General features: G+C 44.6%; 1 protein-coding gene across 1 annotated transcript in view; it reads right to left on the bottom strand.

Moving 5' to 3' along the window:
* LOC122403398 overlaps nt 1-15,380 on the bottom strand; it is a 201,573-nt gene that overhangs the window by 161,199 nt on the left and 24,994 nt on the right. Inside the window, exons 2-3 of the mRNA XM_043406900.1 lie at nt 8,463-10,212; nt 2,362-5,608 (exon numbers count right to left, since the gene is read on the bottom strand). Of these exons, the coding sequence (XP_043262835.1) occupies nt 2,362-5,608; nt 8,463-10,178 (4,963 nt within the window). The 5' untranslated portion in view covers nt 10,179-10,212. The remainder of the gene's footprint in view (nt 1-2,361; nt 5,609-8,462; nt 10,213-15,380) is intronic.

Below are 15,380 nucleotides of genomic sequence, written 5' to 3'. Positions count from 1 at the left end.
AATATTTTGTTTCCCAAATTGAAGAAGTGGAAAATTAATTTTTAGGGGCACACGATAATACTAATAAACGCCTCTTGTTTTAAATTTAAGATATAATAAAGTCATAATGTTAACACTTAAAAGGAAATTATATATTGTTTACGGTCTTGGAAAATAGAAATGTAAATCAGTAATTTAATATAGTGGAACACACTGTCAACTGGCAGAAAATTGACGGATACAGAAAGGTACATATATCCTCGCATGACCTCATCGGAATAAACAACCTATATCAGGCAACAGCACATAATTTATCCCAGTGGGGGTCTACTATACCCCAGTACGCTGACTTACGGGTTAATTTAAGATCATGTGTGCTATAGTCAGGCGTTGAATTTACGCGTTGAAACGAACATCTACTCTGCCATTGCCAATCGATTAGAAGACAACGGAACCACGGGGAAAAATATTGCAAAACGAAATATTGAATAGTAATTGAAAGAAATGGTTTAGAAAAGGATAGGATTCTCTAAATAATATACTTCTCGATTGACTGGGAACTAAATGTTAAGCGGGTAGAAAATCTGAGGGGCATTGGCGTAGTTCCCACTTATTGGGTGGTCTTTCGATACCGGTTGTACAATATTCAGTGCCAAGTCCTAGCTTCGAACATCGATTTCGCGAAATTATCAGGTGACTTGACGAAGTAGCATCGCGAGACGCGTGGGCGTTTGAGAAACGATGGGTGCAAGCACGCATCGATGTGTCGAGAGTTTCATCGAGTCGCAAGGTCAGCGACCTTCCTCGAGACTGACTAGAAGGGCAACCGTGTATAATCATGACCGCCGTACCTACTCTGCGTCGAGTCGCGTCGCGTCGTCTCGACTCGCCAAGTAACCGCCTCATCGGATGACGCAATCCTACCCACGTATCGTGGGATTAAGGAAATCTTGACCTCGAACGCCAATCTCTACGCAAACACAGTGTTTCCCCGCTCGAGTGCAACCGAAACGACTCCCATTGTTAAAATGTATCCGGGAAAGATGGGAGAGGGTTGCAAAAATCATTGTTTAAGTTATTTTCCCTCGTATAACATACCCCATCTAATTTGACCACCATATTATATGGAATTAGAAAAATTAATTCTTCAGCTGAGATGTAGAGAGAAATAAATTTAGTTGGATACGAAAATATGTACCGAAACAAATTTCAGGTTATGTAGTTTACAATGGTCTACAATCGAGATTTTGGTCTTGAAGAATATTATATGGTTTTGATCAGACAGCGAACGTGTTAAATATCAAATATACGAAGAATTTTTATAAGCTAATTGCCAATTGCGATCGTCCACAACATCTCAGCTTGCAATACTACATACTTGTCACCAGCAGATCTTCGAAAGGGTTAACTGTTTCTCACGTCACCCGAATGTACGCACCTCTTGTTTCACGTTTCATAGATGCATGTATCTAATAAGGATGTTTCAACGATATAATACGCTCTGAAATTAACGTTCACGTCCGTGACCTTAACGATTGCATTGACAGACGGAACAAACGGAACAAGCAGGAGATTTTCGTGGTTCCGCGAAATCGTTTTCTGGAGTAAGGACCAGGACGCGTACACGATTACGTGAAACCGTAGTACCGTTGAGTCGAAAAGAGGCTTAAGACGTAAGAGCGAGATTTGTCTGCCGCGCGGAGGAACGTGCTTGCACGCGACGCGATGCGATGCTGCTCTTGGTTTGCCTTAAGGGTCTCATCGAAATGCACGGTCATACGCCGCTCGGCAAGGCGCGGTTCGCACCTTGTCCGGATAAAATTACGATCTGCCAGGAGCATGGGGCGAGGAAATAGCAGAAAGGGGGCCGCGAGCAACTTCGACAATCGGTGAAAGGGTCCACGAATTATTCATCTTGTTCCACGAGAAATTCAGAGCCAAAGACATTCTTCGTTGTTTCTCAATTGTTTATGAAACTGATATAAGTTCATTTCTTCATACATTAGGCTATTTAAGAGTTCAAATTAAAAACAAAAGAGTGGTTCTCACTCAGCAGGGGAAACTATACTTATTGACGTATCAACAGTCTTACAGTGTACGCAGATTGCCGTTCTACAGGCGGCACTTTAAACGTGAATAACTTTTTAACAAAGTCTCAATCAACAAATTGCTATTCTTGATTTTCATCTTATTTTAGACTCTAGAATCTCCCATTAAAATTTTTCCCTGAGGTGGCCGAACATTCTATATACTTAAGATAAGATAGTATCGTTTACTGCCAAATTGATCATTTCGACGTTTCCCCATATACGTCGAAGGACAAAATTGCAATAAATAAACATCATCAAAAAATAATAATTAAATAAACACAAAACCACTCACCCTTCTGACGTAGCACGCGCTGCATCTGGTCCGCGATGGCGTTGGGGCTGGTCCTTCTAGGATCGGGGCCCGAATTCCATCCAAGGTCCCCGTACGCGTTGCTCCTCGCGGCTCCGGGCCTCGTAGCGCTGCCGGGCGAGTCTTTGGGCAATGGCGGCAACGGTCTGTCGGCGTCGTACTCCGCGGCGTCCGGACAGTGACCGACGTCGCGACGGTCTTGATGAGAGAACACCGAATCGCTATCCGAAGCGCTGTCCTCGCTCCTGTGTCTGCGAGTCGGCGGTTCCGGGGCCGTGCCGTGTTTCGTCGGCCAACTTCCGCTGGCCAAATCGGGCCCTAAGGTCGACTGGTTCGAGAAGCTGACTCTCTTCGCGCCGCCAGCACTCCCGTACTCCACGGGATCGCCGCTGATCAAGCTGCCCCTCTTGAAAATCGGCGGAGGCGCGGTTTTCCCGTCAGCGTCGTTCGCGTCCTCCTCGTAAATCGAACGAGTGTCGACTTTCCGCGGGATCAACTGCGTGTCGCCTCGATGGAAATGCGGGGACGCGCTTTTCGATCGTTGCACCTCGAGCCTGGTCGGGTCCAGCGGCTTGCTAGGCGCTTCTCGACGGTCCTGGATCGCCTGTTGGGGCCTGACGATCAGCACAGGTTGATTCTGACCCTTCTGCATCAACGGTGGCTTCCCGGTGGGGTTCCCTTTCGTACGACGACGATCGTCCGTCCAGGCAGCGGGGTCCGCGTACGCGGTGGATATCGAGAGATCGGTCGTCACGGGACCTCGTGGAGTCCCTTGCCTGGAGGTCGTTGGTCTTCCGGGACTCTTAGATCTACCTTGCGACCTCTCCTCTGCCAGATTCTGCTCGTAGATGCGCCTCTGTTGCTCTTCGTCCAGCTTCTTGAGCTGCTGCCAGTACACCGCTTCTCTGACCTCTGGCAAGTCAATTTTTCGACCGGTCTGCCTGGGGCTGGCGGTCACCGGGGTCGCGAATGACTTCCTGCGCGCCTCGAGCGCCTTCTGTTGCCAGTAGAACGCCTCCAATTGTTGTCGAGTCTCTTGCTTCGACGGGGACAGCGCTCCGCTGCTGGTGCCTCTTTGCCCGTACACCGGTTCCGAGACTCTCTGCAGATACACGGGCTCCTCGAGAGATCGTGGTTGCAGCGACTGTTGTTGTTGTTGAGACGGACCTGCGTTCGGAGACTGTTGCGTTTTCTCTTGACAGGGAATCCTGGGTCTCTGAAGTTCGACGTACGGCGGTGCAGGACGCTGCGACTGAACAGCATGATTCTCTCGACGTTGAACCTCCGTTGGGCGTAGTTCGAGCGACCTGCTGCATTTCTCCGTCCTCGGGCTGCTCCTTTCGGACTCGACGCGTTTCTGTAAATTCTTGGCGGGCGAGGAGGCTCGTCCTTGGACCCAAGCCACTCTATCTTCGCAATCTTTCTTCTGCGCGTTTGACCGATAGGATGACCGTTGGCTGGGTATCGGTTGACCCCTGTGTCCGTAAATAGGCTCCGGACGCGGCAGTTCCGCGGTCATGTTCGCGGTCGAGCCCTGTCCCGCAAAGTTGGCCATCCTCGAGCCGCGAAACGACTGATCCTCGCGTGGATTCTCCGCGTGATCTTGAGTACGCGGCTCGAGAGAGTTGCCCGGTTGAAGCCTACGCGGGGAATTCGTTATGTGGACGGGCGACTCCACGGCGTATCGCCTGGATTCGTTCGAGGGACGCGGTATCCGCGTCTCGTACGGCGTTTCCCTCTTCGGCGAGGCTATCAGGATCTGCTCGTTGGGCTGAGCCCTCCTCGAGGGCGGCGGAGCGCGCACAGTCGGCGACGAAACCGTCTTCCCTTGACTCGGTGAACCCGCTGGACTGCTACCTACCGCTTGGCTTGTCGATTGCTCGTGCCTTTGATCGTCGTCCGGCTTTTCGGCGATTTGCAAACTCTTTGTGGGACTACGGTTCGACGGCGTGTCCCTTTTCTCCAGAGAGCCCTCCATCGAGCGGTCCAGTTGCTTGGAATTAGTGGGGGTGGAGGAGCGATCCTCGCAACCGGAAGGCGGGCTCTCGTCGTATATGCGCTCGTCCATGCAACGAGTGGACGATCTCGAGGGCGATTTCTCGTTCTCGTAAATACCCTCCCTGCGACAGTCCTCGTCCAGGTCTCTGCCCGTTGGCGAGCCGCTGTTTCGCGGCGAGTGCAGGTAATATTCGCCGCTCTTCGAGCTGGACGGCGAGAACTCGCTCTTCTGGCTGGAGTTCGGCGTGCAACTCGAATCCGCGTAATCACCCGACTTCTGACTGCTTCCTGACGATGGATACTTGGGCGATCTGCCCACCAGAGGAGCTCTGTGATTCTGATTGACGATCGGCTGACGCGTGATCTTCACCTGAGCGGATACCGACTTCAGAATCAGACCAGATGCGTTGTCGTTCTCGTAGAGACCCGGCTCGTTCGAGTAATTGGACTTGTCGGGCGCGAAGGAGTACGCGTACGAGCTCTTCCCGTACCTGGTCGTTTGCGTTGGCATCTCTTCCTGCTCCTCCAGATAGTTCTCGTAGTTGGACAACTCCGTTCGCGAGTGGGGGATCGCTGGCAAGGGTCTGTCGATGGGATGGATCGCCCTGGGTCGCACGAAGTATCTCTCGCTAGGCGGGGCCGAGATCCTGCCCGATGGCCCGTGATTTCTATGAAAGAAGTAAGATCGCGTCGCGTGGTTCGGTTCCTGCAAGCTGTGCTTGCGCTCGAGCTGACCGTATCTCTGGCCGAATTCCTCGCGCTTTTGACGTTGCTCGAACTTCCGAATGTCAGGTGATATGCCAAGATGAGCGTTGTTCCTCTCGATCCATCTCTCGTCGGGAGCGATCGAGCTCAGACTGGAATCGGTGGTGTAGGATCGAGGCGGTCCGACTCGATCGCGCAGAAGACTTTGATCGTCGTCTCGTGTGAAGTGATCGGGAGTGCTGGTTATGGGGCCCTGATCCGGGAACAGTTCGCGTTTGATCTCGTCCAGTCTTTCTTCGATTATGGATCCGTTCAAACTATTGTCCAACTTGACGTTTCTCTTGATGTCTTCGTTCAGGTTCATCGTGTCCGGGGACTTGGTGTAATTTCCGTTCTGTTGATAGCGCGCGAAGTGTCGGTCATCCTGTCTCTTACGTTCTTTCGATTCTTTCTTTTTGTAGTCCTTCCGGGAGTCCTTCGGCGAGAAGAAACCCGGTAGAAGTCGACGAAGCCCGAGCTTCTTCTTCTGCTTAATAGATAATAAGGATGATGATAGGTTTATCACGCTAAAAAATGCGTATAGAGCGGTGGAAACATTGTATGTATCAAAGTTGGATATATTTTATTTGAAATTCAACTATTTTAATTTACCAATGTTTAAAAAATTTATGAGTGAAATGTAAATTAGAAGTACAGTATTTTCTCTATATAAGCTCGGAACTCGTCCACGATATAGGCAAATATCATATCCCCTCTACTTATCCCCACTGCGTACCGTTAGAACTAAGCACTCGCTGTATCGGCGAGTATGCCTTCCTATGGGCGGTTCCCCAAGATAGCGGCGCGCTTGACGGTCGGTCGTCGAACATTGTCATACGATACGGGCTCAAATTACTAAGGCAACACTAGTGCAATAATACAAATTTTTTATTTTTCCTTTTCTTGTTTTGAAACTTTTAACATGTCTGTGACAGTTTTCTGATTTAACTAAGATCAAGTACAACATAATTTTTATTATTGTTTTTCATAAATTATAATATACATTTGACCTTTCTTTAAAGTGTATCCTCATCTGAAAAAAGGAATTATAATTTAATTGACCTATCATTTATTTGCCGAAATCGTGAGACAACTCAGAGTAAAATAAGTTGGTTAAACAGTTCAAATTCGCAAGTTGTATCTTTTTGAGTCATATCACTATTGCAGTAAACGAGCGATACATACATATATGTACTGAAGTTATGACACGATTTAACTAGTACATATACAATATTAAATCAACAACGAAATTTATCTTTATTTTTGTTCTTCCTTTTTTCGAACTTCATCAACATATTCGTGACAGTTTTCTGATTAAAATGACACCAAATACGATATACAATTTAGGTCCTATTTACTAACGCAATAAGAAATCAAAGGCATGCATCGTTCAAGTGACTCCACGTCGGCTGTATCGAAACACAGGCGATGTTTACGCGAGCCTATACAGAATCAGTATTTCATTCTGCGACCTCTACCAAGAGAGGTAGAAGTCAGAATTAGAACACCGATTTCGTATAGGCTCGCATAAACATCGCCTGTGTTTCGTTACAGCCGACCCGAAGCGAAGGAAGCGATAGCAAATTCGGCGATGCTCGGCCGCTCAGTCCCTCTTTGTCATATGCTCGCTGTTCTTTTTTATACTCGCCGCCTCCAGTAGGCGTCAACAAAGTATCAAGAATCGTTTCTCGTCCACGATACAGCCGAGCGTTGAGCCCCGAGAGCGTCGCTTCTATAGAGACAATACTGTATACTTTACTTTTATTCGCAGCAGTACAGATTCGTTGAAACGTTGCAGTAGTAAGCAAATATCAAGCAAAGGTCAATGTACATTTTAAGTGAATGAATGCTGGTAGGTGCGAATGAAGAGTGTTTGAGATGGTGTAACGGAGGATGTTTACTCTCGGTTATTGGTTATTGGCGAGAGAAGAGCGAACGAGTTCTTAAAATACACGTGGACTTTTGTAGTTCAGTGTTTAGCAACGCATCGCGCGAGAGTGTGTGAGAGAGGATAAGAGTGCAGACCAATTGAGAATCGAGAGTCGTTCAGTCGATGAAACGGTCTGATTGCAAATGAGCATTAGTCGAATTGAGAAACCAAGTAAAGAGAGTGATTTGACCTACGAGTTGCGGTCACGGTTCAACTCGGTCCACCAAGTACGATCGTGCGGGAGCTATTTTTAAATTTAATTTTTTACTAACGTTATACTTTTTTAATTTCACTTCATAATTTTAATAAAGCAGATAGCTAATTAAATATTTCGCAAATATTTACCCTTTGTAACTCCTATATGTGTTACAATAGTGTATTATTTTTATTATCGTCTGGCAAAAATTTTCATTATTACGAGCAGATTAATATTTGCATTTTCTATTTTATTTGAATATTATGTTAAACTTTAATGTGTTTAATGTCCGAGTACTATTAAAGCTACTTTTTTACATATTCCGTGATGTATTCAGTGCAAAAATAGATTTTACATTTTTTTTATAATAAAAATATCAGTTACACGAGCTGATAGAATTAGGTGTGCACAGATGTGATTTCTAAGCCTTGGTAGTATATCTTCATTGCTCAACAACGTTCTCGTAATAGCAAATACAAAGTTCAAGAGTTCGTAATATATTCGTCGTTCATCTGACAAATTTAGCAATATCTTGAGAGACAAAAATAGATCGCCAATCGATGGAAACGTATTTCAAGAAGCAGAACGAGAACTGATTGGAATTGGTGAATTGGAACAGTGACGTTTCCAAGGACGATTATAATTTAGAAAGCGATACTGATATGGTACAGTTTTGAAAGGCTGATAAAAACAAGCAAATCGGAGTAAAAATTTCGAGGCAAATACCAGTAGATATTGTTACAGTAATGATTCTCAAAATGAACAGCGCTCCGGGATTGGCACGTTCATCTTTCGTACACCGGAGGCGAAATTCGACACCAACGGATAGTTACATAAGTATGTATGTACACACAGCTCGTGTCGTGTTTCAAATATCGTCTTTCCCGTTTCGCTGACTTCAAGGAAAATCCTCCCAGTTGGAAGGGATAATCATAGGGTTCATTTTATGAATCATTACTGTAGTCGTTAAAGGAGAGAACAAAGAAATATTTCGCTACTGTTGAAATGTAATGAAATTAACCCTTAAGTGGATTATTAGGGCCCTCCACAAGTTTAATATATCAACGTAATTATTTGAAAATTTATACAATTCTCCATTAGTTCATTATTTTTTAAATGCTTTAAAGGAAAGTTGATTTCTATTAAGTAAAATAATTCGGTTGAGATTGAGAGTCCGCTTAAGGGTTGAACCGTGCGCTATTTGATTATACGAACCTCTTTCTTCGCTCGAGACGAGCCAGCCGCTACAGAAGTCGTCTCCATGGTGAATTCCCTTATGAGTTTCGCGTATCCGTCTCTACCCGATCGACTTCGATCGACGAACGTGGAGTCTATGGAATCCGTCGAGCCGAGTCCAGCGTCCGGATAGAAGCTCAACACTCTCTGAGACTCGTCCCTTCGTTCCTGAAACCTGTCGTTCGTCGGTATGATCGACTCTATCCACCGATTGGCTCGTTCGAATTCCTCTTGACGTCGATCGGCTCCGTCATCGCCAGGTAACCGTGTCTTGTTCGCTGCCTCGTCGATGTCCTCCTCGACCGCCTTGATTCTATCCTCGAGGCACGAGTCCGAGTCTACCGTGCTAACGTCGGTGCTGTCCGCGAGAACTTCCTCCGAAGTTTGCCTTCCGGAGACGTCTATGGACAATCCACTGCCCTCTTCCAAGTCCACTTGCCGTGTACCCTGCTCGATAAACAACGCGTCGGATCTACGCTCCTCGCCCACGCTCTCCCTCGACGAAACGCTGTCGAACTCCTCGACGTACGAGGACTTGGACGACCCGGATGAGTGACGCTCCAAACGATTCTCCAGGAACTCCCCGGACCACCTCTTCTCCACCTCGGACACCTTCTTGCTGTAACTGGGCCTGGCGCTCCGTTCGGTCACGATCCTTTCGTTCGACTCCTCGTCGATTCGTTCCCCGTTAGAGACGCGATCCGGATCGGTTTCCAGCGCGCTGTTCTCCTCGATCTTCAACCTCTTGTCGAGGTTGTGCTTCCGTAGAAACTCTTTGTCGAACGCTACCTCGCCGACGAACTTCTCGTTCGCGTTCGAGTCGACGAGAACGGGCAGCTTCAGCGCGTAGCTCGTCCGCAATTCCAGCAGCTTTCTCTTGTAATTCTCGGCCGTGTTCGCGTCTATCTGAGTGCTCAAATTTTGCTGCAGAACCCCGATCTTCGACCGACTCCTCTCTAAACGATCTTTCGCGTCGATCTCGACGCCATTCCCTTCTAGCTTTTGCCGCTCTTCGTCCACGATCACGTCTTTCTCGTTTTGTTCCTTCTCCTTCTCGATTTTCCCGCCGTCCCCGACCGACTCCGAAGCGTTCGACTTTTCGTCCTGTCCCTCCGTTATCCCGATTAACTTGTTAGCCGATCTCGAAACGTTCGAATTCGAGGATTCCCTTCCGTTTCGTAACGAGATCGCTAGGCTAGCGGCGGCCGGTTTCTCGGGCACCTTGGGCGGAATTTTACACGCGGACTTCAAGCCGGCGACTACAATGCTACCGATCGAAGGACTCTTGGTCAATTTGATGGGCTTGATCCTCCTCTCGACGCTCGGCGCGGGTACGTCGTTCGCCCCGGAAGTCTTCGAGACCACTTCGTTAACGGAAACGTCGTTGCTCGGTACGTAGACGAACGCGTCTTCAGAAAGCGAGGCGCGATACTTGACGTCCGTGGACTCCCTCCGTTCGTCCTTGGACTGCGTCGGAATTGTCTTTCCCGACTCTGATTTTATCGATAGCTTCCTGGAACTCTCATTTTTCGTTAGGAGCACTTCTCGTGATCCGGTCGAGGACTCCAAGACGATCTTTTCGACGGTAAGCTTATCGACCGAGAGGACTCGAAGCCTCTCGGGCACCTCCTTCTTACCAGCCTGCACGTTCGTCCTCGAATAATCTTCACCGTCGGCTCCCTTCGTCGCCTCCATCTTTGGCGTCCAGCGAATCACCGCTCAACAGCGCCTAAAATACGAACAATCCATCGTGTTACACTTCTTTATATTATTTTATACATTTTTTATTAATTTAACGAATTGTATCTACACTTTTGGTATATCTGTAGCTTAATTAATACAAAGAGGGTGGTAATATTTATTTCTCTTCAGAAATATACAGTGTTGAATATAAGTATTGGCACAGCATCGTTGCACTGGTACAAATGCTTATAACTACTAAACAAATTGATTTGAAGGAAAAACTCTTTGACATATTCATTTACTGTCTATTTTAGTTTATTAGATAACAAAAGCAATAATATATATACATTGATTCACAAAAGAATAACAGAAATGTATTTATTGAACATTTTATGGGTGGTTACGTATTAAAATTTTGAAGAAATTATAATGTAGTCCTATTTGACGTTCAATAATTAATCATACTATTTCATTATAAAAGAAATGGCTAGAGATGTAAACTGCAAAAATAGCAGCAATGCCGTAACCGTCGAAAGAACAGTAAAGGAGCTCCAAATAATAAATCAAAAGAACCAAATGCCATGATATTAAAATAAGTTGTGTACTAACGGTATACTCGAATCCATAAGACCAGAACACTCTTATCGATCGAAAGCTAAATGATCTATGCAAACAATAACATCGCAGGCTCAAAGCCAACGGAGAGTTAAGGGAATACCAAATAGGCCAAGCCAGTAAAATAACCCATTCCTCTGCAGTAGAGTCTTCAGGACCCAGGTGTACCAATTACAAGTTAAAATATGCAAAGAAGACGAGGTGCAGCTAAAGTGCAGAAAGGAACAGTGCACGATATACGTATGTATTTGGGATCGATATTAACGGTGGAAAATACTACTTTTATAACGAAATATATCCCTTTGACGTGAAACGTATCGTATTTTACTTTACAGGAATAATACAATTAGGGTTTAAAAATTAATTCGATTCCGTTATACTCGACGCGATGAACTGCCCATTAAATTATTAAATTCAATTAGCGAAACTTTCCTTAAAATAATCCTTACGACAGTAAATGAAAACTTTAAAAGTCCACGCGCAGTTTTTGCACTTTAATCTTCTCAAGATACTTGTAATTTCTCTTTGCGTAAGTCCACCACGACGCAAATCCAGGATTTACTCTTTTATCATTGAAACAAACTCCTGGTCTACAGGAAATTTTTTAACTTTTCATTTAAAAATAAACGATACGAGAATTCAAGCGTTGGACGCAGAGACGAACAATCCAAGTTTTTCAGGGAAATTTAGAAGATACCGAAACAAACTGTTTGTCAATATAATTATTATATGAATCGTCGTCTTTTTAAATAAAAATGTTCAACTTACGAATCACGTGCGGGGTTCATTTTAAGATTCGTTGCTGTATCTCGCGAGAAGGAAGGTTTGCGCAACGACAGCCAACTTTAATTCGTTCGGTACGAAACTGGTCAGCAAAGTCTCTGCGTTCGACGCGTTAACCAGCCACAAGCAGAACGGTTTTGGGCCCAAAGCGAAAGGCCCGCGTCTACGACACGCTATGCAGGCGCCAGGATAATATCTGTCGTGGTTTTCAAGCGATATCGCGTTACTTTGATTACCAGAAACCGATCTAAGCCGTGCGTGCGTTCATCTCAACTTCCATATTACGTGACTCGTGCCTCGTTATTACCGAAAGAATGTCACGCTCGTTCGGTTTCCTATTTCTCTGCGTCGTGTCGAGCGACACCGTAGGTCCCCCACGTGTTCGTCACGAAAACACACGCGCGATTTACGTTTACGTTTACGTTTACGTTTACGTATGCCCAAGCAACCGCGAGAAGCAGTCTAAACTCGTAACCTAAACGGCACAGAGCCATGATCTTTCAAGCCGGCGCGCCGGTCATTGTCTTTACGACTGAAACGAAAGGGAACTAGTTTACACGTTTAGCGTTTAACCCTCTGCGTACGACCATTTTCGAGCACGAAACGTCGGGGAATTGGAGGAAAGTAACGCGTACGAGAAAATTACTTTAACCGACGCGTACATTTTATTTCAATTTAACTGTTGAACGAACCCTCAATTTTCGTTTAGTAGTCGAGTCCGTAAGCATCGTTAATATTTATAGCAGCTCTTCCACGGTCTTTACACCTTTCGCCAATTCGCAACGTAACAATTGCCAAATTTCCACTCGCGAAAGGTCCATTTCCTGATCCAACGGATGAAAACAGAAATTAAATTTAAATAGCTTCGAAAATTTCCTTTTAAGGAAATGCACTAACATTCGATAGAAATCGTAAGAATGGGGAACAGACTGTCCTGTAATTTTTACATTTTTTTCTCCAATTTTCGTGTTTTCTTCGAATTGAAAACAGCACTGTAACGGATTTTGTATCCGTGCACTTTATTCGTTACTTTTATAAACTTGATACGCTCGTTGCGAACGCAGTCGAATTAAACGCTTAATGCGCATTATTTTAGTCCGCGTATCAAAAAAGAGTAGAGCGTAAACTAAGTCAGAGAGCCGACGGGCGTAATGTTGCCAAGAGCAACGACCGTAACACAGATTCCCAACACGCTGGACGGTTCGTTCGGTTTTTAGCGCGGTTTTCCCGGTCCCGTTACCTTCCGTTTCGCTCGCGAGTCGCGCGGCAAACGTTTTCGCGAATCGAAGAACAGTCGGGTCAACGCCAACCCTTTTTCGCTCGTTACGAACCAAGATTTTTCCCTCCTCGACAGTTTCACTCCTTCTTAAAACCAGAAACGATCGACGACGTTCTTGCTAGTGTCTCGGAATTTTTACGAACATTCAGTTCGTTTCAGCTAAAATTTTTCTTTCCCCGTCCCCGCCTTGCTGGAAAAATATATCCCGTCGCTCGAAGAATAATATTGAAAAATTGCTCCACCTCAAAGGTCCACAGCTTTGTTAAAATTCATTCCTGCGACGGAAACTGAATTAAATCTTGAACTGGAGGATATACAGTTCAATAGATCATTATTTACTGCTAAGAATATAGGAGAATATTAAGAAACAAACGTTATAGTTATCTTTATCGCAGTTAAAGGTAACGTGAGAAACTTTTTCGGTAATTAATGTCTTCTCGAACTTGCCTCTCGAATACTGTCCTCTCGATCGCTCGAGAAAAAATTGAAAGTTGCAAGCGATCGGTGGAACGAAAAACGCCCGGGAAACGCAATATTGGCTACTGAAATTAATACGCCGGTGTTGACTTACAACGCGAACGATTATAAAAATATACGCTGTCGCCATCGATTACGTAAACTATGCTCCTGTCGTAGCTTGACGGTGTAATGCTTCCGTACGCGTGGATGGAGTAAGAACACGAAAAAGAAAGAAAAGAAAAGAAAAAAGCGGCGTTGTTACAGAACCCTTCCGGTATTAGTTTTAGAACGTATCGAATGTTCTCGCTTTGAACGCGTTCGCAAACCGCCGACTCGTATTTGGGTCAGTAAACTATAAACCTAACCCCATACGTCCCGTGACCCACATATGAGTCACAATTCGAATAAGAAATAAAATTCATGTTGTATTTCGGGGTGAGAGACGTAATGTCTGATTTAATATGGTTTTCTGAGGGTTTTTCATGTTGAATGCTTGGTTCTTGTCTAAAATTGAAGTTCTATTATTTTTAATGGGATAACAATTTTTAAATATTCAAATTATCGCCTCTAGCTTTCTTCTTTCGACTCAGTTTTAAACATGATCGATGCATTTTATTCATGATATTTGCACTGTCTCCACGTGGCAGTTATTCAACAGCACGAAACAGATTAAAGTGCTTTACCCATTAAGCAGCTTGCTGGAATGTTCGGACACGTTTTATAGAAAGTGTTATTTTTTCTTCCCCACTATTGCTGGGTTTCCATATTTTACGACAACATTCGTAGAAGAGGATTGACAAACAAAGGAGAAAACAGATAAATTTGATTTTTTTCAAGCGAACAAGGTAGTATTCTCCTTTCAGAGACAGATAGAAAAACGAATACCCCAATTTTTTAAAGATTGAAAAACAATTTTTCAGGTACAAAGGTTTCCGAGGTATAGAAATAATTTTTGGAGTATTTTCTTTTCCGGATTTTTGGCTTCGGAGCACACGAATGCGTCAAGAAATTCGAGAAATCGTGGTGATCAAATTTTTACTAATGGCAATACTTTCCCTCCATTATATTTAATAACGGCTGGGAAAGTAAAATGATTCGCGAGATTCTCGACGCACGTCGAAAACCGTGGAAAGCTGAAAATCTACCTTTCGCTGGAGACAGCTAGCTAGCCATCGACGTTGCGGCTACAGCGGGAAATTGACATGCTATTAAATACCGGTAACAACTTTGCATCTGACGTCGATTCGATCAACACGAAGAAGAAGGAATTTGTGTGCGCGTGTAATCTACTCTGTACTACGAACGCTAGCTATATAGATGTTTGCAAATCATTTTACAAATTTTCTTGATCTCCCGCCACTCCGGAATGACTCTAATATATCGAAAAATAATTTCTACGATGGTACAAAATGTAAAACAATCGCTCAAACAACGAATGGGATAAAAACAACATTGAATACAAACTAGAAGTCGAATTATAGACAATTTAGATTTATTCAAATTTTGTTTCGAAATCATCCCCATCAAATTAGATTACTGTTCAGCATTACATGTTTCATTCATTTTTTAAAGAAAAATTGCAAAGAGAAGTTTTGTATATTTAATCGAAAGAAATATTTCTGTCGCTTAGAAATATAATACATTCCCAAAAATGCTCTATTTTATAAAATGACCTCTTCTTAACTCAAAGTTGTTCGAGTATAATCGTGTTTGGTATCATTTTCGTCGCAAGGACCCCGTCGATCCGATTCAAGCACTTTTGCAACGATAAAGTAAAAGATACAAAGGCTTTGCTCTTTTGCTTCGATAGCTCATTAGTACCACAGTGTGGAACACCGTCGGTCGTGTGTCGAAGATAACGCCAAGTCTCATTCCAAGCCAGCAGTTCCAGGAAATGGCGGGGATAACTTCGCGTCGTCGAAAGAAATTACCGTACGCTAAATTCTCTTTTCACGTGCAAGGAACGCTCTAAAGGGCAAATTACACGCGACAAAGCGGATCACTTTTCTCCCGTAACATTGAAAAATCGTACGGTAAGTAGAACCCTGTTTCCAAAGGGAAAAATTCCAATAAATTCA

The sequence above is a fragment of the Colletes gigas genome, unplaced genomic scaffold (genome assembly GCF_013123115.1).
Source record: "Colletes gigas isolate AHSC1104 unplaced genomic scaffold, ASM1312311v1 Colletes_gigas_Sc00051, whole genome shotgun sequence".
Taxonomy (NCBI): domain Eukaryota; kingdom Metazoa; phylum Arthropoda; class Insecta; order Hymenoptera; family Colletidae; genus Colletes; species Colletes gigas.
Note: the sequence above shows the minus strand (reverse complement) of the source record. Positions and strands in the feature narration are given on the sequence as shown.